Raw genomic sequence first — 26,881 nt, forward strand, 5'->3', positions numbered from 1 at the left:
GACTCAGCCCAACGTGTCTGTCTGTCTGTCCGTGCCACAGGCCCGGCTGCCTCAGACAAGCGCGTGACACAGGCCCACGTCCCTCCGAGCTGCCCCTGTCACACGCCTGCCTCAGGGCTGCGCTCGCCTCACAGCGCCACAGCCCCCCCTTCCCTCAGAGGTCGGTGTGCGCGTGTGAGGGGACTGCGTGTGTGCGTGTGTGGAGACCGTGTGTGTGTGTGTGTGTGTGTGTGTGTGTGTGTGCGGAGACCGCGCGTGCGTGTGTGAGGCTGCGTGTGTGTGAGAGGCCGTGCCTGTGGAGACCTTGCGCGTGGAGACCGTGCGCGTGTGGGTACGCCCGCGCGGCCGGGGGCGGCGGGGCGGCCGAGGCCGGCGGGGCAGCCGGACCCGCACGTCAGCGCGCCGCGCGGGGCGGGCGGCGGCGGCGCCGTTAAAGGCCGGCGGCGGCGGCGCGGCGCGGGCAGCGCGCAGGGGGCTGGGCTCGGCGCCGGCGGGGGAGCGAGGCAGAGCGAGGCGGCGGCTCCAGCCACCCTCCCAACCATGTCGGGCACCCGGGCGTCCAACGACCGCAGCAGCCACCCCGGCGGCGGGCTCAAGCGGGCGCGCAGCGAGCCGGGCGGTAACAAAGTGACGGTGGTGCTGGGGGCGCAGTGGGGGGACGAAGGCAAGGGCAAGGTGGTCGACCTGCTGGCCACCGAGTCGGACATTGTGTGCCGGTGCCAGGTGGGTGCCGGGCCGGGCCGGCTCTGCCCCGCCGCTCCCCCTCGGCGCTTCCCCGCCCCGCGTTTCGTGCTCTCCTCGGCCCCCGCTTTACCCCCGCTCCCTTCAGCCCGGCGCCCTCCTTCCCTCGCGGGTCCCCTCTCCCTCCCGTGCTGCGCTCCCTCTTCTCCCCCGCCGCCTGCCTGCCCTCACCTCCTGCCGCTCCTCTCTCCCGTTGGTGTTCTTCCTCCCCTCCCCGCTCCGTATTCCTCCTCCCCGTCCCCGCTCCCGCGGCGAGCGGTGGGACGCGAACGCGCCCCGCTGGGCTCCCCGTACCCCCCCAACCCTCCCCGCCTGCGCCTCGAAATGCCACTCGGAAAGAAAAAGCCCCGAACTATAAATATAAATAGCTGACCCTTCACGATAAGCGACACAAGATCCCGAGGTGCCGGCAGGCCGGGGGGGGGGGGGACGGGGGGACACACACGGGACACGGGGGCCGTCTGCCCGGGGCGGGGCGGGCAGCGCTGCCGGGGCCCGGGACCCGCTACTGCCCCCCGCCGCCCGGGGTGGGAGGGAGGGAGGGAGGGAGGGTGAGCCGGCCGGCGGAGGGGGGCCGCGCTCCGGGCGCTTCTCGGCCCTGGGTTGTGTTGGGAAGCAAAGCCCCGGGGCCTGGGGTGGGGTCAGCTGCTTGCGAGGCTGTAAGGGTGTCTGAAAGGGGGTTGGTGTCCCCGGGCTTGTTGTTCCTCCGGGAGAAAAACGGTATGAGCCGGCTTGAAGTCCAGCTGCTAATAAACATCATGAGTTTTCCGAAGTTTTACTGCAGGGGCTTTTTTGTTTTGTTTTGTTTTGGAGAGGCAGGTTGTGTTCCCTGTAAAACGCCTGGAAGTTTATTCTAAAAATACTTTTTAAATGGAGCGTGAGTAAAATGGAGAAAACAAGTTACGTAAAAGTATGAGATTTAAACAGTTTGATGGAAAAAAGGAGCATCTTACGCACCTTTGCTTATATGTATTTTTGAATTGAATATAATGCAGGGATTCTTAAAACGATCTATTTGCCTAGTAGAAACCAAATTAGGCACAAAAATTAGTAATCACGGTAATAACTTCTTTTAAAAGAACTGTTTTCAAACATTAGTTATGAACGTATTAGACCAATACAGCTAATACTCTGTTCGGTTGTCCCTGTAAACTGTGTGACCACAGTAGTAAGTAGTCAGCTTAGTTTGGCTCAGCTGGTACGTACCATGAAATTTCTCCTGCCTTAAAATGCATGATGGCTACTGAAAAGCTACAGATATCCCTGAATCCAAGATGATAAATCCAAGGACGTTTGTGTAATTAAGTATATTATGTAAATAAATGTTGTCATGCAAGTTAACTATTTAGAAGGTGGAGGAAGTATTTTCAATTGGGACATTAAACTCCCAAGGTCTTGAATTACCCTGGGGAGAAGTTTCCCTGCAAAAGTTAGCTAATGAATATGTATTATCAGGACTGTAGCTGCTTTTCTATCTTTATTTCCTCCTTCTCCCCTAATAATGTGTTGCTAGGAATTTAAACACAGGTCTCATAATTGCTTTGGTGAGGAAAAAAAACCCCACAAAAGTTTTAGCTGAGGAGGAGCATTTCATATAGGCCCCAGTTAAACAGTGCTTTCTCATGGGTTTACTGTTATTACTGCAATAGGTCATACTGGTTCCTTTTAGACCCGCTGTTGAGGGATGCCCTGAGGCTGCTTCCAGGACGGATTTGCTGTCCATCCAGAGAACTAATTTGCAAGCATGGCCCCCAGGTGTAGCCTCAGAATACCCTTTGAAGGATACAGGACTCTGTGTGTGTGCATGCCAGAAGGGTTAGTGTGTTAAGAACAGGGTAGATGGCTTAGATGGTTTAATATGCTGGTGGACACATCTAGATCATCTTTCTGTAGCCTGATGATGAGAGCGGGATGGATGGAAGGCAGGTGGATCTAGAAGAGCTCTGGGCTCTTTTCAGAACAGTGTTCACTGATACACGTGCACACACACTGTGTGTATGAGACTACGGTAGGATTACTAATATACTGATTTAATGGAAGCATCTTCAGGATTAGAGTTTAGGGAAGAATATAAAACCTTTGAAAGGTAAAATATGGGTAAACATTTACTTTTGAGAAGCAAAAATTATATGACTTAAGTGGGTTTTTTTTAATACTTAAGTGGGGGTTTTGTGCATTTGGCAATTTTGAGGCTGCTTTTTGAAAAGATGCCATTTTAATAATTTAATATTTCATACTTTCAAAGCCAATCATGCAAGCAGATAACGGTGTATGATTTTTTGCCTCTGTTAGAACTCAGTTGGGACTGTTAAGGTTTAGTAAAGATATTCACATATCTAAGCATGTGGACAGTACTGATGAGTTCTCTCAGTGTGATAATGGTCGGTCATTAACTTATAGGCATAATCAGTTTGAGAGGGACTTCATTAATGCTGCATATTGCCATGGAAAACATCAGTGTTTGGTCCAGAATCTTGCTTGCTTCACATTCCTCCTAGAAACAAAGAAAAACTTTCTTAGTGCAATAGCACTTGGGGACTAGAAGAGATTGCTTAAACAAGAAACACTGAAGGTCTCCCTTATTAGAGACGAGACTTTGGCAAAAATATCAGAAAAATTTCCACAGGGAATTTTTTATGTTTTAGAATATGATGGTTGACAATGTTATTTCCTGTCCACTCCATTTTCTGAGACGTTGATGGAAACGGTGTTCAACAGCTTGTTTTATTCCTCAGCACAATGTATGTAGGGAAAGCTAGAAAATAATGTCTGAAAGGGGGATGTTTATAATCTTTTGAAACAATGTCTCAGCTAGGTTAATTCTTCATCCCTGCAGGGTACTCTTTGAGCTAACATTTTTAAAAAGGTGGGGTGTCCGTCCCCCCCCGTCCCCCTCCCCCATCTGAATAAGAATTTCAATTCAGGGCCAAATTTGAGTTTGAAGAGCTTTCTCAAAATAGTAGTTCCCTAATATTTCTGTGAAAGGAAATAATTTTCATTAAATGTTTCTCAAGTATTTTTAGTGTGTTGATTTCGTGAGAAAAATCTGTGACAGCTGGATTGCTACAGAGGAAATGAAATGGTATTTCCTGGGATACTGGAAAGAAAGGCAAGCAGGCAAATGGGAATAGGAAGTCTTTCACAGGCACAGCCAAAGCTTCAGAATATGTTAAATAAAGAAAATTCTGCATTAAAACCCCAGCCTGCTTAATTTTACTGAGCTTTCAAAATTTAATTTCACATGAATTGAAGAGTCTCAATTTATTGATCATGTTGTTTCAGTCTTTCTCAGTACTTAAATTATACACAGTCTAAATCCAAACAAATGACAGTACACTCCATAATTCACTTCATTTTTCACGTTAGCAACACTGAAATATGTGACATATTTAAATATGAAGTCTTAGTTCACCCGAAGTAATTGATTTCATTTAATCTGTATACTTGAAGCGTTCTTTGTTAAAGGGGATATTTCAATAAGGGTAAAAGATATCTGGATATTCTCACAGATGATGCTGAACAAAACTTTTCACAGACTGCTTTCATTAAAATACTAGAGACACCGGTGCACGCGCACCCATATAAACAAGCGGAAAAGGTATTTCTAAATAAATGAATAACAACAGGAAGTTTAAGGCTGTTAAAGAACTAAGTAGGTTTCTCTAAGTTCGGGTTATTAATGGAGAACATCAAGAATGTTTTTCCTCTAAATTGCCCTTTCAGCAAGCAAAGTCATTCAGAAGCAGAATGATAGAGGCTAATACTTCTTTCTTACTGTGGCCTCCTGGGGCATTGAACTGTCACATTATGCTGTGCAATACTTTTAATCCCTGGTCTATTTTCAGGGAAGGGTACAATCAAAGAGTTTGTCTGCAGATGTTTCATTTTGATGTTTCCTTTAAAAACAGAGTTTGTGCATTTGTTAAAAGCTTTTAACTGATACAATATCAGATACATAGAGGGAGGTTCACTTTTTACCTAGCCTCTTAGCATGTTGTCACAGAACAAGAATTCCTAATGTAAGCTTAAGTAATTTGGATACGTGTAATCATATTGATGAAGAGGGGTTTGGCATTGTTCAAAACATGGCTTTGGATCGTGATTTCTTCAGTGGCAGCTCTCATTCCAGCTGTACATTTCTCACATCACCACATACGTTGTTGTGTGGCTGCCTTCAAAACTAGATCTTGTGACTGGTTTTATGTACCTGGTTTTTAATTAGATAATTTCTCAGATCTGCTTTGGAGCATGATCAAACAAATAGTCAACTGTCACAACTGCCGAGGTGATGTACCTCCAGAAGCACCACTTAAACTGGATCTGTTCCTAAAAAGTCATACATAGAACTGCCGTAGTAAGTTCACAGTTACCTGGGGGCAGCTGGTGGTTATACAGTTCTAGCAGTTTCCTTAAGCAAAGACCACGCAAGGTACACTTGTAATAATAACTTCACTGAACGTGTTTACTGAACAGTTCTGTATGGGTATGAATGGAAAAGGAAATGGCGTGTCTTGTCATATATGGCAGGAGAATTACCATGCATCTTTGCCAATAATGGTAAATTACTCATGAAACACTTCCTCTTTTATAATTTAGGTGTGTGCCAAAAATGTCTAGGAATTCCTATTGTAATGAAGAGTAAACAATTCTGCCTTTCCTGATGAAGTTTTCTTGTGTAATAAATTGTTTTTCAACAAAACATCCAAAAGCACTGTAGGAAAATGGCCCATAAACAATTTGATAAAAAATTTGAAGGGGAAGAAAAAGAAAAAGATTTTCCAAAAGCTGAGCGTGAAGGATACAAAAAATATTGCTAATAAATTAGTAGAGCCCTTGTGATAATAATCATTACCTGCAGTGGGTTTGATCTTGGTTACTGAATAGATTGGGAAAACAGTTGCGGCATAAATGCATGTCTTTCCTTCAATTCATACCGAAACCTGTGACAATGATTCAGCAGAAGAGACTAGTCCAAGACAGTTTTTATGATTTTTCAAGCCTTCATTTGGCACTACTGTTACAGTGTTGCCCAATGCAGTGCTGGATGTGTCAGATCTGTGACACTTCTGCCTTCTGGAAGTCTGGAAACAATCTGCCTGATGTTAGCAGCATTCGCTTAAGAACTGGCATTGAAGAAACAACACCAAATTGTAAGAATGTGACTGCAATAAGAAGAGCTGTTATTAGATTCCTTAAGTTCCTTAATGTGCTTTTATTTTTCACTAAATATCTAGTCACTTTTAAAAACATTTCCTCTACCCAAGTCAGTATGCTTTCAAATTAAGAATTGCTTTGGTTTTAAAAAGGGATCATCTGATCTTTTGAGACAGATGGACAAAAATTATAGTTGATGTTAATACTGAAGAAAAGCTGAGGAGGTTGAAAAAGGTACCAGAAAAACTTGCTGTTAAGGTCTTCTGTGGTTGAGTAGTTTGCAGTCGTTTGGACCGAAGAGATTTAACCAAGTCATACACCAAGGACGTTGAATGGCAAGTTTTCTTGATGTAGTGGAAGTTAACAAATAAGATTGAGAGGGACTAACCAGTAAGAAAAGCCTAGCAACATTTTGTGTTTGAGATACCATTGCAATAATAAAGAACAACCTAGGAAAGGGTGAAGGGGTGTGCCCAATGCTTACGATACAAATAACTTGCATATTATTGCCAGTTTCCTTATTTCCTTGTTCTAGTGTTTTGATGAATGCAAAGTAAATACCATATATGTTAGAAATGGTGCTTTGAAGAATGCAAAGGAATATACTGTGGGCAAGTGATTGAATAATAAAAACCAAACGTGGCAGAAATGCCAGACGAGAAGTTTTTCTCAGTGGTTTAGGTGCGAGACAGGGTGGTTTCCTTTGTTCCTCTGTTTTGCTGCTGACATGGCAGGGCAAAGCAGCCACACGTTGTTGTGACTGTCCCTATTGATCATGGGCTGCTGGAACTGTTTGCAATGGGGGTTAAATTAGGGCAGTTTTACGTGATGATTACGTGGAGTTACAGGGGCTTGATGGCTACTATTTTTCTCTGTGTGTATGTATCATGTGTTGCTCTCCTTTAAGTGAGATTTAACCCTGATATTTAGTATAATTTCTCCCTACAAGATAAAGTAGTATGTAAAGACTTTAATTTCCTAATGATTTACTGCTTGATGATCTTCAGTGAAGAGATTGATGACCTTGGAGTCATGAGTGTGCAGTGACTGCAAGACTGTCAGTTTTGATTTCTCTAATGTTTGGGAAGGTTGATAATCCCATTTGCACATACATGTACATTGATACAGGCATATTTCTTTCTAAGTAATTTTTTTGCAAGTTTCCCTGAAAAAGAGCAAGTAGGTTTTATTTTGCTATTTGACAAAGGAGAGGGTTCATTAAGTGTGAGTGGTTTCCTTAGCTACTATAAAGAATTCCACTCTTTCAAAATTGGAAATTTTTTTTGTAGCAGTCTGTCACTTATAAGGTATTTTATCCAAATTTTATTTTTCATTTTGCTTATACATACTTACATGCTACACTATATCATTTTAGGCTTTAGAACAACATGGTGACATTGCTATTTTAAACTAGCCTCTCCTTTGGGCATCAGCGAGATCATGTCAGGACCACCAGGATTATAAATACTGTATGAGAAGGTCAGGTTTAAAGTTTCCAAATCTCCATAAGAAAGCAAGCTTAATTTTCAATCCCCTTTATAAAGCTTGATGAATTTATTATCCTCTACAAGCATCAAAAGAAAGCAGCTGAAAATTAAGCTGAAATGACATCTGTTCTATTTCATTCCTGTTGTAACTCACTAGCTGTTGTTAACTGGTTTACAGATATAAGAAAAGTTATGTTCATATCCTTGGATCATATTACTTCCCACAGGGACATGACTATACTTCTTCAGAAGAGAGGACTAAAGATGAGCAGACATGTCTAGGTTTTTCATGTTTGATTTCCTTTGTTTTGGGATTCTGCTGACATTAGTCAGAATGCTTTTTCCAGTTTAGCATTTTCTATCAATATACCTTGAATTCATTACTTTTTTTACATCTTCTGCTGCAGTTAAATGTGTGTTTTGTTGTAGTGGTCTGTTGTAGTATATTGTTTTTATGTGGTTTGACAAAACACTAAATCCAATTTGAGAGAAAATAACTGCAGTTTAAGAGTGTCTAGTTTGCCTACAATGACTGCTGTTTAAAACCTGAGTTGAATTAGGCCTGGCTTTTCCAGTTGCATTTTTCAGATACTTAGGAAGATCAAGGTATCTATATAAGTTAGGGTCACTTTTCCTTTGTAGTAAAGGAAAAATACTACATTAGTGCAAAATATGATATAAGCTTCAGTTTTTGATACTTGTGCTAGAAATAATTTTATGTATTTCTTTAAAAGGTCAAAAGTTTTGCTCAGTTCTTCTCAAGAGTGTTTGTGTTTATAATCATACTAATTATCTCATTAGGCTTTAGAAGGTCTCCTTCTGTGGGAATTCAGGAGTTTTTAAAGAGATCGCTATTTTGATTGGGAAGGTGGGATCCTGTGGATTTTGTTCGTTCTATGAGACAGTGAGAAGGGACACAGCAGGAGCACACTTGAAGAGATGCAGGAATCAGACATAGCAGTTCTGTGCAGAGTTGTTCGTACTTGAAACCATTATTGCAAATATATTCTTTGGGAAAGAGAGCAAGGCAAACTAGATTTGATGCAAACTGATGTCAGGAGATAAATACTTGGAACTCACTCCAGCCCTTTGTCACTACCGTAGCTTTAAAAATCACTGCTCCCTCAGCTCTTCTGGTCTAAGTATACTTCTGATTATTCCCTAACCCAGCTCTTTCAAATGGCTTGGGTTTGAAAAAAACCCAACAACTTATGACCCACTTCTTGGAACTGAGTTGGGGCGAGTTGGGTGCTATCAGGTGATAGTTTAACTGGAAAAATTAGCAAGAAAAAACTTCCAGTAAAGGAAATTATAATGAGCACCTATGGCAGCAACCTCCCAACTGGAATGTACAGCACTTTCAGTTACCTGTCAAAAGTTTTCACACACAGGTGATTTTGTGACATTGTGTCTAAGGGTCTGAGTGTTCAAAGCACTTAATGCATTGCATTTGTCTGTGTGTTGGATATTTTTGTTTTAAACCAATGATGTTCTAAACTCATTCACAGTGGTGTAAATCACGAGAAATACCGTGAAAGGCAATGGATTTATATTATTATAAAGTTCATGTCAAAGCCAGTTATGCTGGTAACACTTATTAGCTACATTTATTCAAGTTAGTTCCAGGCAGTTGCTAATGTAAGTTAGAAATAGCCATCGTTAATTAAATTTTAAAGAGGAAGAAGAAACAATTTATGTAACAGTGCTCCTTCTTGTTTATTCAGAATCACACATGAAATGCTATAAATGGAAGAAAATTACTGAATCCAGATAAGAAAACTTAAGTATTTTGTAGTCTGTTTCACAGTATGATGAGAGGTATTTGGCCTGCAGATGCAGTTGAATTTCAGAAAATATTTTGCTTCATCAATGGATGGAATTAATAGAGCTGGGACACTTACTATGAAAAGAGATAGACAAGAATCAGCATTTGTTTTCAGATGCAGACTTCCCAAACTGCTGGTTTGTAGTTGGTATTCCGATTCATAGATTATAAATTCATAGATTATAATGCCAGAGGAGATCATCTTGTAATTGTGTCCGAGCACCAAGGACACAGTATTCTAGAAGCAGTTGCACCACTGCCAAAAGGGGAGGTAATACAATCTCTCTACTCCTACTTGATATTCCCATTTATATATGCGAGGTTCACTTTAGGCATATCGGCCAATACTGAAACTGTCCAGACACCTCCACATGCTTCCTAGCATAGATATCTCCCATCCAAAGTTTGGCCTACCTTTTTGATTCTAATTCATTTAGTCTAAACATAGTCATGATGTTCTGTAGATTCACTGCATATACCAGTTGGCTAAGGAGCTCAGACTGCTGCGTACTGCTGTTAAACCTCTCAAATGATAGTTGTGTTGGCTGCAGATCTTCAATAACAAGTTTCTGTTTTTTCCCCATTGCATTGATTAATGTTGCTAACTGGAAGAGGGTGAGGACAGATCACTGTGGGACCCCTCAGAAACATACCTGTTTTGTGTTCATCCTCTAGTTACAGTTTGAAACTATCATCAAGTTTTAAGGCATTTTATATGTGCTCTGATGATTTCTCATATCGATCTAGTTGATCAAGTTACGTTTAGGCGTTGTGGGGAGCACTGAGCAACTGAAAGATGTGCTAACCAGTGGAAACCAGCAGACCATCTGGAAACATTCCTCCCACATATGCAGAATGCAGTCTCCTGCACACAACCTGGCTGGTAAGAGCAGGCAGAAACACATCTGAGCATCAGGACACATTTCATTCCTATTCAAACATGTATCATAAGGCTAGCTGGGAGGAAGGAGTTCCTGCTGCAGGTACTGAACAGCCTCACCACTGCTCTGAATAGAAATTCTGTTTCTAGCTTGGGATGTTTCAACTGCAGAGAATAAAGAGATTATTTTAAAAACAATACAAAACAAACCACCAGCCTTTAAATGGCTGAGCACTTTGGAAGGTGGATTTGTTTCTTCATCTTTTTTGTAAGTTCTAAAAAGGTAAAGACTATGTGTTCTCCTCTGCCAACCTGTTCATAATAATTATTAATTCCCTAAAAGATAGTGTTTATACCAGCATACAGTTGTTAACGCTAGTAAGATGTAATAGCTTCTCAATTTAGTGTATTGATGCAGTTCTTGTGTTCACATACTATGGAATGGTAATCAAAGTACGTCACTTCAATGCAAGAATCCAGTATCACAAGCAGATCAGCACATGAAAAGCTTGGAAATGCATCTTTTTAGATAAACTAATGTGCTGAAAAAAACATTAGGATGTTTTTTGAGGTAGCTTAAGTTCCTCTAGCTCATTCTGGTACTGGGACAATATGTAATTTTACACTTTGATTATTAGAAGTCTGAAAATATAGACTAAAATCTTCCAGAAAAAAATCCGATTTTTATCTGAGTCCAACTTAAACATTCTTCAAAAATAATTAACAGCCCTCCCCCCCCCCCCCCAAACCTTAACGTATAGGATTACTGTCCTCTGAAAATAATGCCTGGTATGTTTCCTGTTGTTTTAAAGAGTTGAACAACATGTTGCAGCTCTTTCTATTAACTTAAAGTCTGTTTTCCAACCTGGAATGACAGGCATTTTAGGTGGTTGAATTTAAACCACATGCCTGGTGGTCTGCTGGATTTTAGAAGAAAGGAGGCATAGCTTGCAGCACCACAAGGTAATAGAGCATTCCTTAGGCAAAATATATTGAAATTATACATATTTAATGCTGTTACTAGAGCCTCAACTTCTAGCACTTTTGAAGTTAATAAAAACTGATATGTTAAGCAGTGTAGGTACTTTCAAAAGGCTGAATACTGATTTTCCACTGCAGGCTATGAATGACTTCAATGAAAGTTATTTTGTCTTAGGTGCCTGATTTAAAGGTGAAGCACTTCAACACCTACCAAATACTGTTAGAAACAAGCATTTATCTGCTCTGGAACTTTAATATAGCTGATACGAAGAACAACAGTTATGGGTGCACAGTCAAAAAGTATTGCTGTATCTAGGCAGTGCCTCAAAGGAAGGATTTTTGTGTGCTCTCTGAAGATGAGCTTCCTAAATGATATTAAGGTCTCTTTATTACTATAGTAAGATACCTATCCGGTTGTCTTTGGCATGCTTAATACTTTCTAGTTCTCAAGTCCCACTTCATTCCTGCAGTTTGCTGTAATTGATGCTCCCATCACCTGCACCTGGTAGGTTTCCTGCATTTGTTGCAGTTTTAATAGAGTCACTAGAGATTAAAGTGGTTTAACAGGAGGGGCGCAAGTGCTGCTGAACATGTTGGAATCACTACAGGAGCAGTAAGGAAGGTTTTAGGTTGAAGTGGATGCTAATGTTCAAGACGCTGCTGTCATCCCGGTTGCACTCTTAGCCTTTTGGAGCTTCAGCAGCTGCCCTAGTGGTTCCTTCCTGGGAACAGAACTTCCCACACCAGACTAGTTTAATGGGAATGCCCAGGCTTCCCAGATTTTTGAAGTGAATGCTAATTGTTATTTCTGGTCATACCATCATTTTGCAATGCAGATAATGCCAGAGTGGCACTGGTGGTTAATCTGTCAGAAGTTGTTGCCTTACCACTCCCTTTGTTAGAGAAGTTTTTGAAGAAGCACAGAAGGTGGCAGATACCAACTCTAGAGATGAAAGGTAAATAAAATTCAGGTGAGATCAGTGGTGCACAGCAGAGATTCTGTGAGCTGGGTCTGGACATTAAATGGAAGCTCATTATGCAGAGCTGCACTTGAAGCAAGGGCCAAGCAGAGACACCAGAGGTCTCTTGATCCAAGTGGAAGCATCCTGAGGGCCCAGAGAATACTGTCACTAGGTGTGTTAGTGTTGACACCGCTTCAATGAAATACCATTTGAGGAAAAGAAGGGAGCTTACATGATTGCAGTGTAGCGGGTAGTTCTCTGCACTTTCAATCATGTTATCTTCAGATTAAGCCCATACAAGATTTTAGGTTCCCCTTATACTTCATTAGAAAAAGAAGTGGCTCATACAGACCCTATATTGACTTTCAGAACTCAAGTAAATTAGAAAAGGACTAGGTATCTTTAATATCTGAGCTATTAGACTGCCAATATGCTGTTAGAATATCTATGAAACTGAATGTGAGAAATTACTGAGATGACCAGAAAATAAACAAATTGTCTCATCAGACCAGCAGTATGTTTTGCAAGTTTGGTCATTTCTGCTGGGCAATTCAGTGTTCTGTTACCACTTTAATTATAACTGTAAAAATTTAATTAATTGAGCTGTAAAAATATACTCAGAATACACTTGTTTAGGAAATGCAGACCAACATGAGCAATGCACAAAACCAGTTCCAGAGCTGTCAGCACTAGCTTTAAATTAGGGAAGTGCTATTTTATAAGGTCTGTCACTGAATTCTTGATTTATATTGTCTGTCCAGAGGAACTGAAAGTGGATTCAGAGATTTTGGCAATTAAAGGTTGTATCATATCTGCTGATGTTTCTGTACTTCAGCATTTTTTTATGTATGCCAGCTTTCACAACTGATTGATTAATGTCCCTTTTCAAGCATTTGCTAAAGAAAGAGAGCATTTGTCTGGGTATCACTTGTTCAGGAAAATTTCCAAAAGCATAAACTACCTTTCATAAACGTTCTCATACTGGTATATCCCACCTTCTAAACTTTTAGGATACAAGAAAACACTTCTGATTATAATTTAGGAGTGCTTTTATCTCAGATTGCGAGTCCTCAAGCTTGATTTCATTTGTTCATGTTGATTAAGAAAAGCAGAATATAACTATAGTATTAGTGATAACAAATACTTTTGAAGGAGCCTGGTTCCCCATTTTCTCAGGAAACGTGAAAGTTGTTTGTAGTAGAGATCAAATCAGTGTTAAATGATGGAGTTAATTCTTTTAAAGTTTCCATTTTGTCATCGTCTATAGGCAAGCAGAAGACGAAAGTTGATTGTCTCAGAAGTTATTAGCCTCTTTCTCAAGCCTGATACTGCTATAATAAAATAAACTAGTGTTTCAACCAGTGCAATCTATCCAGTCTCAGACCTCTTAAATATCATGTAAAGGAGTCTCCTACATGATTTATTAGCCTGCTAGATAGTTCAGTACCTTTAACTAGATCCAGGTTCCTACAACTGGCTTCTTATATCTGGGAGGCAAGTTGAATACACAGGATGGTCCTGCTTTCTTCAGGATTCTCTGGACAAGTTATAACTGCATTAGCAAGATGCTTGGGAGTCCTTTCCAGCCCAAGGATGAGCTACCCAGCAGTTTGCCAAATCAAATTAAATATGTGTGTGCACCAGTTTCTGTGTTACAACTCCTACTCGACTCTCCCTTAACAGGTTATCTCTTTACATTTCATTGTTGAGCTCAGATCTTCCAAAACACAAGAATTACTTTTGTCATATTTAAAAGCATATTTCTTAATATTTTCCTCCATCCCACTGCTTAAAAAAACTTGTGGGTTTTTTTATAACCTGTAGCTTTTACTTTCTTAATGTTGGGTTTCAGCATATATCCATATTTTGAAAGGAATGTCAGTTGCCATTTTCCTGTATATTACATGCAATCAAATGGGCAAATGAGTAAATGAAGAGTAAATAAAACTCTGGAAGCACATGTGTTATATTATTAATTTTTGTAAGTGACTGTTCTTTCTCAAAGTTTTCATGTAACAACTCCACTCATTCAGCCGACACTCTTTGTTATTTGCAAATTACTGGTGACAGTCTCAGTTCTCCTTTCCAGTAGATGCCCTCATTCTAGACACTTCTACATCATTCAGACCTCATATCAAATCCATGAAGATTTGTAATCATTTTGGAAATTGCAAGGCCTGCAGCACCAGAGCAGACAAGCGGTCAGATTTCTCATCCTTATCAATAGGAGATAAAGTTACATCATGACAGAACAGCAACAAACATTAAGCTTGTGGAGAAAACTGGGCCTTTAAGTTTTAAAACTCTTTTGGTTCAAGTCAACTCATGACCTTCATTTACTCACCTCTTCCCAAGTTTGTGTGTTGTCTCATCGTTCTCTTTTTGAAGCCATTCATGAAAAATCAGTTTCTTGAGGAAAACACCATCTCCCATTCTCAGGTCTGGTAGATGGTTGTGTAAGGTATGAAGTGCTCCATAACGTGGTGGTGGTGGTAACTAGGAAGATTGTCCCTTGACAGGGAGATTCTGTGGAGTTGCAAAGACTACACGTGCTCCCAACTTTATATATGCCTTCCATCTTGGACTCCTAGAGAAGCAGTAGCTGTTTGTGGGTGGGCAGGCAGGAAGAGCTTCCATTCAAAAGAAATGACCATGCACAGAAGATGCCCAAAAAGGATGGGCTTGCTTAGGCAGGTCAGAGACAGGACTCTGTGGGTGGTAGTTCAATCCGGTTTTGTTCCCCGAAAGCTTCAGTTATCTTCTAGCTTCTGCCACTGCTCCTGCATTGCTCTGCCCCAGTCCTGGCTTGACCCCTGTGGTATCGTTCTGCTTTGTAATTCTACATGGTCCTGCTGAAATCCGTCAGCCCCCTAATTGTACTCTCTGAGCCCTTTTTACAATACTACAGTGTCTGAAGAAACCATAAGGTGGAGAAATTGGTGACCTAAGACATGAATGTATAAAGGAAAAGAGATGATCATGTCAAATCATCTGCTAAGAGTTTAGAGTGGTGGTATGAGACCATTAATCTTCAGGTGTTTCTTTCTGTTGCAGGGCGGGAATAACGCAGGCCATACTGTCGTTGTTGATGGGAAAGAATATGATTTTCACCTGTTTCCTAGTGGCATCATTAATCCAAAGGCAATTTCTTTTATTGGTAAGACAATTTTGGAACTTGTTAAATAGAATAACATTACATGATGTGTAGGTGCAACCACATTTTATAGTAGCAAGCAAAGAAGAACATGTAGGTGACAGTCAGATTTGCTTTAGCTTCAGCTGTTTGACTTTTATTTCACTGTTGCTTTAACATGAAGAGTTATTCTAATTTCAGTGTCAGTTTAGTTTCTGCTACTAGAAAACTGAAAGTAAGAACCCCCTCTTTCTATCACATTGCTCTTTCTTATGCTTTATGGTACAAGTTTGGATCCCACCCTCTACTTGTACACTCCTTTTATACTTTCAGAAATATATATATGCTATTCTTTTAGGACACAAAACCTGGCACTTAGGCTAAATAAATAATATAATTTATCTCTGGCATGTCTTTATTGACTTTCCAGAAATAGACCCTAAGATACAGGGCTCTGCTTGGAAGGTTACCATCCAGTCTCCTTTTTGTTCACTTTACCAGCTGTTTAAAGTGATGTTGTATTTCACTGTAAAGATATTCAAAGTAGATGGCATCACTGAAAAGTTTGCATTGCTTACTGGAAGTTAAACTCATATTTAAGTGACAGGCAAATTTAAGACTTTTACTTGTCCAAAATGGTGATTCTTTCTGACAGAAAAAATGTATACAGAATGTGCAAGACATGAGTGTAAGTTTTAGTGAGTCGTGGAGTTTCAGTTCTGTTTCATTTGATAATTTCCAAATGGATGATTGAAATACATGACACATTTTTTTTCTCTCTGCAAAATATGGTGTATCATTTTGCTTTCCTATTTGCTCCCTTGCCAGTTAATAAAGACTATAACTTAAGTTATCCTAAAACTAGGCTGAGACAGGCTCTTGCATGCATTTCTGATGTTCTCAAGAAGGAAGCAGCAGCTGTTTCCAGCCCACTACATCACTAATCCTCCACGCCTCATCAGTAATGCTCTGTATTGCTTGTGGACTCTATATTGTAGCTCAAAAGCAGGGAGAAGGCATTGCTAACGTATTTCAGCACTAGTCTGAACTGAGTTTAAAACAAATACGTGAATATTGAAGAAAATTTAAATATTGTCACACAGGCTTGTCAGTGTTCTAAGGCCATGGACTTCTTTGAGCTTTTACCAGTGAACAATCGAGGCTGAAGTTGTGGTACAAAGTCCACCACAAACAAAGACAAGAATCCGCTTACCTCAGCTGGCTTCAGAGCAGGCCCAGCATTCACATCTAAAACAAGCAAGCTCTTTGTTTTTCTGATTTTAGCAGGCTTGTAGCTGCTTACCCAAAATGAGTATTTATCCAAAAAGTTCTCGAGATTACTTTGTGAGAAATGTGAGAAGATTAGTCTTACTTTTGAAATAAAATTTCAGACAGCAAGTGTTTGCATGCCTTACATCCTAAGAAGGCGTATTTTATTTCTTGCTTTAAAATACATCATTTATGTTCCCAAAGGTAATGGAGTGGTTATACATTTACCAGGCCTGTTTGAAGAAGCTGAAAAGAATGAAAAGAAAGGTTTGTATCAAATAATTTTTAACTTTTCCTTATATTGGCAGCCAGGTTGAAGGGATTTTTAAGCCTTTGTTTCTGACCATAAATATTCAGTGCAATAACATTCTGGATTTCAAATAATGAGGAAGACAGTATTTAAAATGTTGAATTGTGTTGTAGTTTTCATACAGATTTTCGAAAGCAAACTTTTCCTGGGTTTTCAGGGAATTTTACGGCATAAGATGCCACATTAGATAGAAAATAAAATCCTAAGGTGTGTGGCAAAGCTGCCTTTGACCTCAAACTGAGATGATTTAATCCAGAGTTTCTGTGTCCCCATTTCTGTGCCCAAGTATAAACTCAGTTGGCTCTGCTCTGAGCGAGGCTTTGGACCAGATGACCTTCTAAGGTCCCTTCTTAAATTCTTTTATGATTCTATATATATAAATTCTTTATTCTCTGAGGCACAAATGAGTTCAAGTGATTCACCATAGAGTGAGTTAAACAAGAATCTTTCCTTAAAATAAGAAGTGTGTGTAAGCCACAGCATTCTGGGCTAGGAAGAAGTGGTGAGTATCTTTGTCCCTATCAAAATGAGAAAGCTGAAAAAGTAAAAAATGAGAAAAGTTTATTAACAAAAATATTGCTGTTATTTGATATTCACTTATAGTTTACCCATTTTGTCTACAGTCTTCTTAACAAGAAGCTATATAAATTAGAAGAAAGACATAGAAAAACTAAAAGCAAATCTCCTACTTTATGTCTTCTGACAGGTTTAAAAGACTGGGAGAAAAGACTAATTATATCAGATAGAGCACATATAGGTAAGTGATGATTGAAGGGGGAAAAAATCAAAATGACTGCTTAGCTCATGGTACTAAACTACCTTATTACTCCACAGAGCAGTCATGTATTTGACCTAGTACAGCTTCTTTATATGTTGTGTATCTGAAGCATAATAATGGTATTTGTATCCACTGAAGAGTGATGTTTTACGTGTTTTCACAATGTTTAAGGAATACTTGCTCTGTTTTCACATGAGGAAGCCTGTGCACTATCAGTTATAACAAAGGAACTTTGTCTTGAAATTATAGATGTCTCCAATTTAAAGAATGTTTTTCTCCTTTGGTCTCGCACTATGTCCATTTGTTTTTCCATTGCAGTGTTTGACTTTCACCAGGCAGTAGATGGGCTCCAGGAAGTGCAACGTCAAGCACAAGAAGGAAAAAAGTAAGTATTTTCAGCACCTTCATTTCATTAATAATTATGCAAATTTGAAAAATTGGTGTAATTTTGGAAAACAGAAATGCAATGTATCTCTAATGAGCCTTGCTGGTGTTACTAGTTCTGTGACTCTGTTCTGCTCCTACTTATGTTAGTGAACAAACTCTGAGGTATTACTGAAAAGGCAGGGTATGAATTCCTACCTATTTCTGTTTTCCAGTTCTCCGCAGCATACAGAGACATTTTGAAATACCTACCAAATCCCCAAAACTCATTTCCATTAAAATGATGCTTCCAATCCAGTTTAATATCAGATTAGTGATGCTCTTTTGAATCAGGTCTGAAGTGTTGGCGCAATTAGGTTCCACACTTGTAATCGTTTATTGCATATTCACTTATACTTCATGGAGATATTAGTTTCTATTTTAATTTTAATCTTAGACTTTAGCACAGTATGTAACTATTCATACCTCGTTATTTTGGCTTCTGAAAGAACAAAGGTTTATGTGAACACACTGTATTTTTCTCTCTGTTAGTCTATTAGTTTTTGAACCCATTGGACAATTTCAGCCAAACTTCACATACAAATAGAGATCTCAAAATTTCTAAAATGCATATGAAAATAGGCATGCAGGTAGGGAAGCAGTTTCATTTTTATCCTCATCAGGGTAAAGACTGCAACGGTTCATAGGGAGAGAGGTGGTATGAATAATGCCAAAGCCATAGGAAACCAGTTTGATCACTCACAGAACTGGTTGTTGTTTACAACTATAGGCAGTGCTGCAACTGTGAAAATGTGAAAATGGCATTTGTTTCCTATTGTTTATGGTAAGGGATGTAGTAGTGCCACAGGATAGTATAGTAACCATGATTACTGTATAATATATGTATATATGCACATATGTTTCAACTAAGCTTATGTCAGCCAGACCCAAGGCTTAATGCTTTACTGCACACCATGAATATTACCAATACTTATGCAAATCCACTGAACCATGAAAGTTGCTATATATTTAGTATTATAGAACTTTAGTTATTTTTGAAAGTCTCAGACCTCCTACCCAGTATGTGGTGTATTGAAGAGCTTTAATAAAATTATTTAGCATAAAGCATATTTTTGCATATATTTATACATGTTTGGTGGGGTTTATTTTTATTAGTATTGGCACAACAAAGAAGGGGATTGGACCAACATATTCTTCCAAAGCTGCACGAACAGGCCTTCGAATTTGTGACCTCCTTTCTGACTTTGATGAATTTTCTTCCAGGTACAACTATTTCCATTTCTAAATATTATGTTAAAGAGCGATACATTTTGGCTGACAGATTTGCTTTTAAGGAGACGTTTTTAAATATGTGTCTGAATTTTGTATATAAATTGTCTAGAAGGAGAAGAAAACTGGAAAGAATGTGTGTGTATATTTCCTGCACCTCACAGAGTTTCTCATAATTTAAAATGTAATTTTGTACATTGGGAAATACACTGGTTGGGTTATCAAAGTTCTGGGTATTTTCTCCCTGTAGCTCTCAGTATATACTGTGTATAACATAAACTGAGTTCTTGCCAAAGGTTCTATCAACGTTAAGTATGTTCTTCATAGATACGATTTCAATATTTTACAGATTTAAAAATCTGGCACAACAATACAAGTCAATGTTTCCCACATTGGAAATAGATGTAGAAGGACAATTGAAAAAGCTAAAGGTAAGAATTTAACAGTTGTACTTTTTGTTCAGTTTCAGGGAAAGTATAGAAGAAAACAGTAATATTTAATTAAAAATGAAGTGTACCAGAACTACTACTTATTAAACTAATTAATTAATTTAAATTAAAAAATGCGTATCTTCATTGTTATAAAACCTTTCAATAAGCAGTAGCTATGCTTCTTAATAGAATATTCTCTTCTTGTGGGCATTAAAATAAGTTTTGTGGATGATTTAATTCTCCTATAACATTTTTGACATAAAATAACTGTTGCATTAAAATAGCCAAGAGGACACAGAGTGACACTTGCAGTTAGCAGTCTCCAGCCATAACTGATCTAGTCTGTCTGAGAGACTTCCATGCTTACTGAAGAATTGTTTGTGGAAGCTGTGTTTCAAGATGCTGGTATTACAAGAAAAATGTCTGTTCATAAATAAATTCAGAAGAGCTGCTGGTAAAACATGTTCTTCGATGAATATGTAAGAAAAGAGGATGCTAAAAAATATCTTACCTTTCCCAAGTTTTGTCTGGTACTTGTTCAGAGCTGACACACTACCTTTAAAGATATTTTTTAATGTTCGTGGGTAGTGATTTTTATTTTTTTTTCTTTTGGAGCTTGTGCTATTTCTAAGTCCCACTCTCAGTGTGTCTAGACTATAGACACACTATAGAGAGACTATCAACAAAATGAGGTAGGTATACAACATCTCTGTGAATAGAAATGGTACAGAAATTGTGGCATTCTAATGCCATAACAAGTCATGTTTTCTTATGTGAATCAATCATTGATTTGTTTTCAATAGAATATAAGCTAATGGTTGTATTTTTCAGGTAAAACACAGCTATTGAGGTTATTTGTATGTTTCGTGTTTCAAAAGTGAGCACAGTGTTCCCTACTTCCAGCTATTGCCTGGGGAAGCTGACATTTCTACTCAAATTTGCAGGGATATGCTGAAAAAATAAGGCCCATGGTTCGAGATGGTGTGTATTTTATGTATGAAGCTCTTCATGGCTCCCCAAAGAAGATCCTTGTTGAAGGAGCCAATGCAGCATTACTTGATATTGACTTTGGTAAGTTAAATTTTAAACTCAATTTAACTCCTAAGAGATTACTTTTATTTTGATTTGTATTTATATCAGCTTTGCAAACCTCAGAAAAATAGAGAAACAAAATAGTCTTTCCTTTAATAGAAACAGATCTCCCAGAAGTAAAGCACAGTAAGCCGGAGATTGTATCATTAACAGGATTAAGTGCTTAGGGTTTAAATATTGATTTTTACTGAAGTTTATTCCAGTGGAGTTGCAGTTTCACTGCAGATATTCTTGTCTTTATTACTTCTAAATGTGTGTGCACATTGCCATACATTCCAGGCACCCATTACAGTTCTGCTGAGGTAATTCCTCTGCAGTGAAGGGAGGATTAAACTGGTACGGATAACCTGTAAGTCTAGCCTCCTCAGCTGATCTCTGCTCTGCCCTCTTACCAAAGGTTAATTAAACCACTTAGGTCTCCATGAAGATGAAATGAAGAACTGAAGAGATTCTCCAATCCAGAGTCACAGTGTAGAGTTCATGAATAACCTTTTAAGACTTAGAAAATTTGGTGCAGATACTCAGAGCTACTTGTGTAGAGGACTGGCAATGTCAGACCGTGACCTTTACACCAGGCTCTCCGTGGATGTAGCGGAAATACTTTCTGTGATACACAGGACAGTGAAAAAACATTTACACAGCAGCAGCATCCTAGAATAGATCAAGTAGTATTGAGATGCTTTTAAACTTCTCCCTTGTGGGCAATTCTCAGTGAAAGTTTCAAAGGATGAATGCAGAAAAGCTTACGCATTGGGACAGATAGCACATGCGTGATACCTCCTTAAGTATAAGAAAGTAGGATATTTTCTTATTTGTCTGTCTGAACTTCTTGCTCACTAATAATATGCTTATACAAATTGCCAGGGTGAGTCAGCTATTTGAGTGGAAAAAATCCTTCATTTTGAGGGGTTTCTGTGTAGCTGTAGCAATCTAAATACATATTATTCCCTACAAGAGGAAGCAATTTGGGGAAGAACAGCTTAATTTGTTCTCTTAAAAACAAAATGGGGATATGTAGTAAGAAGAATTTGCCCTGCTCTTTGGCTGCTGTTTGAGTTTAGATTTAAGGCCAAATATACAGGTGAAAATCTCCTTTCAACTCATAAAGGAAAATCGGTCTTTGTTTCTCATCATTGCTGAAACAGGGTTGTGCTGTTGTTTTTCTGACAGGCACCTATCCTTTCGTGACTTCATCGAACTGCACCGTAGGTGGTGTATGCACTGGACTTGGTGTTCCTCCCCAGCATGTCGGTGATGTGTACGGTGTGGTGAAGGCATATACTACTCGGGTGGGAATTGGAGCCTTCCCCACTGAGCAGATTAATGTAGGTTTAATGTTACAAAATGCAATATATACAGTTGCCAAAAAACAAGGTCAATGGAATGGGGTAAGGGTATACAAATGATAAATAAGCACTTTAATAATAATGCCAAGCAATTGCACTCATGAAGAGAGAAGTACATTATAAACTTAAGGTATTTTTCTTCAGAGGAGAGAAACACAAATGTGATGATGTTATATCATGGTGACCACACTTCTGCTGTAATGAATGATGTGAAAATAGATTTCATCATTTTATGTAATAACATTAGTCTCATTTCAGTGGCGAGAGTTTGTTGTAGGCTGGAACTGTCAGTGCATCACAGGAAAACTTAAATTACAAGATACAACTTCTGTGCTTAACAGCCTGTGTTCTGTGTGATTTATAGAATAAATGTGGTATGCGCATCAGCCAGTCATGCACAAATTGATCAATAAGAAGAAGGGGAGGGATTCTGATTCTTTTAAACTGTCTGTTGTATTTTCATTATCAAGAAACTAGAAAGCTCAGGGTATTGATTATGAGCTATGCACACAGCAATCTCCAGGTCAGTGATCCAGGTCTAATTTAAGGATTTAGTCACTAAAATCCTTTTTCTAATGGCTCAAATGAATTGGTGATATCCTTTAGTTATATGAATCATGAGCGTAAAGTTTCTTTCTTCTTCATTTTTAATGCATTATAAATGCTGCCTGCCTGAAGGGAACACTTGGCAATCTCATTCTGTGGTAGAACCTAGGAGCCCTAGGCATGGTCAAGGAGTCTGTTGACCTCGACATTGTACAAGCATTGATCTTGTTCCAGGCATTTACAGTCTTGGCTCCCCAAAACAATAGATGCCAAAAGACCAGGTGAGGAAAATAAACACAAACAAAATTAAAACCAGGGCTGAATTGTCAAGGAGATCTTCCTATCGGATGAAAAAGGAAGAAAAGTGTCTCCTTGGAACATGAAATAGTCATATTAAATAAGTATTTTGGAAATACTAGTGATTGAAATACAAAAATCCTGTACATATGAGGGGCTTTATTCTCTGCCTTAGTCCCCTCCTAATAAAACTTAATTATTTTTTTCTTTTTTTCCTACAAAAAGGCCTTGGAATTGAACAACTATAATTTTTTTGCTATTCGTCTGTATTTGTTTATATTTGTTTTCCTGCTATTTTTCAGTGAAATACCATGAGCATTCTTTTCTGTCTTCTTTTAGGAAATTGGAGATCTTTTACAGTCCCGTGGCCATGAATGGGGAGTAACTACAGGCAGAAAGAGACGTTGTGGCTGGTTAGATCTTGTCATTTTGAAATATGCTCATATGATCAACGGATTCACTGCGTAAGCATCACAGATTTTGCGCTACATTTGGAAGTGATAATTTTGTGCTTCGCAGAATAAATATGTAGGTAACGTTAATATAAGTCCAGTAAAGTGTTACATTTTAAGCAATAAAATAATTCACAATGGGCAACTGAGAATTGTCTTAATGCTAATAATAATCTAATTCCTTTGACTTTTTTTTCAAATCAAGTGATTTACAACATCATAGTGATTTTTTTCATACATGTTTTCACTTTGTTTACATCAGATGGCAAATGTAGGTTGGACCAATGTATCAGTTTTTTAAGAGTTGCTCTAGAGTTCTTGGTGCAGTGCTTTCACACTGACTTACGTCGCGATCTAAAACCTGCTGGCTTTGAGCTTTGGTTGGCTCTAGTGGATCATACTTGTAGCACCAATTCTGTATCATTTGGAACCACTGCCTCTTTAAGTGAATTAAGTGGGATGACACAACGCGCACAGCAACTGGCACAGCTTTCATTCCAGTCCCTACAGGTTCATTTATTTACAAAGATGTGGTCTATTATTATGTTATAAATTCTGCTTTTAATGGGCTGAGTTTTATTTTCTTTGGGACTGAGCGACTTACTTGGTTGATAAATTATTTTATAATTAAAAATATATACTAAATTGACATTTTAAAGGAAAAGTGACTGTCTAAAGAAACTGTTCAAGACCATAATACCATCAAGCTAGCTTATGTCTAATGCTAAAATGCTAGTAACGATCACAAGCCATTAATTTATACTAATTACCAATCTGTGTTTTCAGAAGAAGTTGCAAAAGTTTCATTACAGTTTTGTTCATGTAAAGTGTAGACTTACTCATGCATTCAGGCAAACTTGTTCATATATGCAAACACATGGCCTTGGGCATTTTAATGTCTTACAAACTGAGACTTAATATTGTTTATGCTACTAATGTTACAAAGGAACAATGATCTTTGTTCATTAATTTATCAGAAGGTTTTTCAAATATTTTTTTTACTTGGATTTATATTTTGCCTTAGCTTACGTAGCTCTAGTTTATGTGAAAATAGTATTAGGAAGGCATTATGTTTCCTTCCATTTCAGTTCTATACAATTACTGCGCTTCTATCAACAAAACTATGTCATTTCTGGCAACTGTGACAGTTAAAAACACATGGCGAGATAAAAACTTCAAAAAAGTTGAAGAACTGGCTCCGTGCTGCTTCTTTCCCAAAAGGCCTTTTCATTTAATCATTGCATTCATCATATACTTACTGATCACATATAGCATGGACTATTATGTACATACCTAAATGTATGTCTAAATCCTTAGCTACTCATATTTTTACCAGCAAGGTCTGGCATATTGTTTCTAGAGAATTTTACTAGTTTTAAAATGCAGTTTTATTCTGATCAGTGAATACTACAGTGTCTTTTTGAGGTTCCATTTTTGTGTTCCAGTGTGTTCATTCACAAGAAGAAAAAGGTTCATTAAACTGACAACCCTGGTAGCACAGCCTGGGCACTGAAAGTCAGGCTGGGATCCTTCCTACTGAACTGTATACATGATTTTAGTAGCTAGATTATGTTTGTGAAGTCTGTTTTAAAAGTGTAATTTAGTAAATAAGTCTGTCTTACAGTTGTTGTGAATCAGTAGGAGTAGCAGAAACAATTGCTAGTAGTGATGTAAAGTGACATGCCATCATACACACCCAAACCAAGTCCAGTAAGGCTCACTTTACATAGCTTGCATTTTCATGTGCTGAACTGAACACTGTGCACCTGTATGAGCAGCCAAGCATTTGGAAATGTGTCTTAGTAACTCAGTCATGTATTCATCTGAGAGGCGTGAATTCAATTAACAATGTTTATAGTTTAATATATTTGTGTATTTCTGCTTGCTGGGTTGCCTGAGCTGGATTTGTGAATACAAAACTAGAAAGAAAAAAGAAAAGACAGGTGGAAAGTATTAAAGAGGAGATTCATCATGTGTGTAACTCTGATGTTTTTCTGTACAGTTTGGCATTAACAAAACTGGATATTCTTGATGTCCTTGATGAGATTAAAATTGGTGTTGCTTACAAATTGGGTGGAAAAAGAATTCCATATTTTCCAGGTATGTTGTTAAATATCTATGTTCATTTTCCTCTTTCTGCTAAGTCATGCCTGTTGGGAAAGACTGTTTGCTTTTTAAAATCAGGCTTGATTTCTTTTTCCCTAGACCTTCTGTAGAAATTTGCAGAACTGTGATACCAATATAAAGACTACTGTATCAGTATGTTAGAATTTTCTAGTCACCTTGCATCTGTATGTATGATGACAAGAAGTTCAGGGCAAATAAAATCTTGTGTTAGGGCCTCTATGTCTTGTCCCAGTAGATATTTTTTTTATTGACAACACAAGGGGTCTGAAAGTCAGCAAGTCAGTGTGTATCTTTGGCAATAGCCTTTAATGAAGTAAAGTAAAAATAAAATCAGTGCTTAAGCTGTGAAAAAATGAGATGGATACAAGCAGAATAAAGCTGCTTATCGGCTACCATCACGTAACTGTAATTAACAGCAACAGCATTGTGGTTAATAAAAATATACATTGCCTCCTGAATATGCTTCATGTTAAAACTTTTAAGATGTAATAATATGTAATTTTGATACGTTAATGATGTTTTCAAGATACCTGTAACAGTCTATGCCAAGATGAGGGGGTTGTTCAGTTGAGATGGGGGATTCTGGAGGCACAGGGAGGGCTGGCAGCAGTCACCAGCTTTCCCACCACCGATGGTAGTTTCTGGCTGTGGACAGTAGCACAGTGAGAATTCCAGTAGGGAAAGGCTTGAAGGCATCTAAGTTTTAGCAAGCCTGATTCAACCCTGTTCCACGAAAGTAAAATTTTTTGAGGAAGTCGTGCCTTGTCTACAGGAGGACTTCTATTTTATTATGTGCAAATCTGAACCAAAAAGTGGAACCACTTTAAACTTCAAATAATTTGTTTCCTTAAAAAAACTTCAGTAGTCTTCTGACAACATGGAGTGCATCCTAAGGTTTTGACAAGAGGAAACTGGATTACTAGATCCTCTAGAATCAGAATTATCTTCCTAAGTAACAGAAATTAATCAAAATTAAGAATAAATTAATTAACCAACCAGTAGAAATACTGGGGGGGGGGGGGGGGGGGAGGTAGTATTTATCAGATTTAAAATGTTGTCAAAAGACTTTGTTGGTCAAGAACAATAGGTGTGTTCTTTTAAGGTGGAGCAGCTAAAATCAACTGTGATAAAAATTTTTCTCCCACAGCTAATCAGGAGATACTACAGAAGGTGGAAGTAGAGTATGAAACAATGCCTGGGTGGAAGACTGACACAACTGGTGCACGAAAATGGGAGGACCTCCCACCCAAGGCCCAGAATTACATTCGCTGTGTGGAGAACCATGTTGGAGTGCCAGGTAAATCTTTCTGTAGATGTACATATGAGGATGCAACAGCAGACAGGAGCAGCTCTGTAAAAGTGCTCAGTTCGTTAGCCAGGGAGTGGCTTGATTTGGGCAGGAGGCAATGGAGGTACC

General features: G+C 38.9%; 1 protein-coding gene across 1 annotated transcript in view; it reads left to right on the forward strand.

Moving 5' to 3' along the window:
* Positions 1 to 515: 515 nt before the first annotated feature.
* The window catches only part of ADSS1 (adenylosuccinate synthase 1), a 31,035-nt gene continuing 4,669 nt past the window's right edge, over positions 516 to 26,881 (forward strand). Inside the window, exons 1-12 of the mRNA XM_049828480.1 lie at positions 516 to 723; positions 15,085 to 15,187; positions 16,637 to 16,699; positions 17,449 to 17,499; positions 17,839 to 17,905; positions 19,060 to 19,167; positions 19,523 to 19,604; positions 20,549 to 20,675; positions 21,867 to 22,021; positions 23,225 to 23,349; positions 25,340 to 25,437; positions 26,612 to 26,761. Coding sequence (XP_049684437.1) covers positions 541 to 723; positions 15,085 to 15,187; positions 16,637 to 16,699; positions 17,449 to 17,499; positions 17,839 to 17,905; positions 19,060 to 19,167; positions 19,523 to 19,604; positions 20,549 to 20,675; positions 21,867 to 22,021; positions 23,225 to 23,349; positions 25,340 to 25,437; positions 26,612 to 26,761 — 1,312 coding nt within the window. The 5' untranslated portion in view covers positions 516 to 540. The remainder of the gene's footprint in view (positions 724 to 15,084; positions 15,188 to 16,636; positions 16,700 to 17,448; positions 17,500 to 17,838; positions 17,906 to 19,059; positions 19,168 to 19,522; positions 19,605 to 20,548; positions 20,676 to 21,866; positions 22,022 to 23,224; positions 23,350 to 25,339; positions 25,438 to 26,611; positions 26,762 to 26,881) is intronic.

Source organism: Accipiter gentilis, chromosome 25 (assembly GCF_929443795.1).
Source record: "Accipiter gentilis chromosome 25, bAccGen1.1, whole genome shotgun sequence".
NCBI classification, from domain to species: domain Eukaryota; kingdom Metazoa; phylum Chordata; class Aves; order Accipitriformes; family Accipitridae; genus Astur; species Astur gentilis.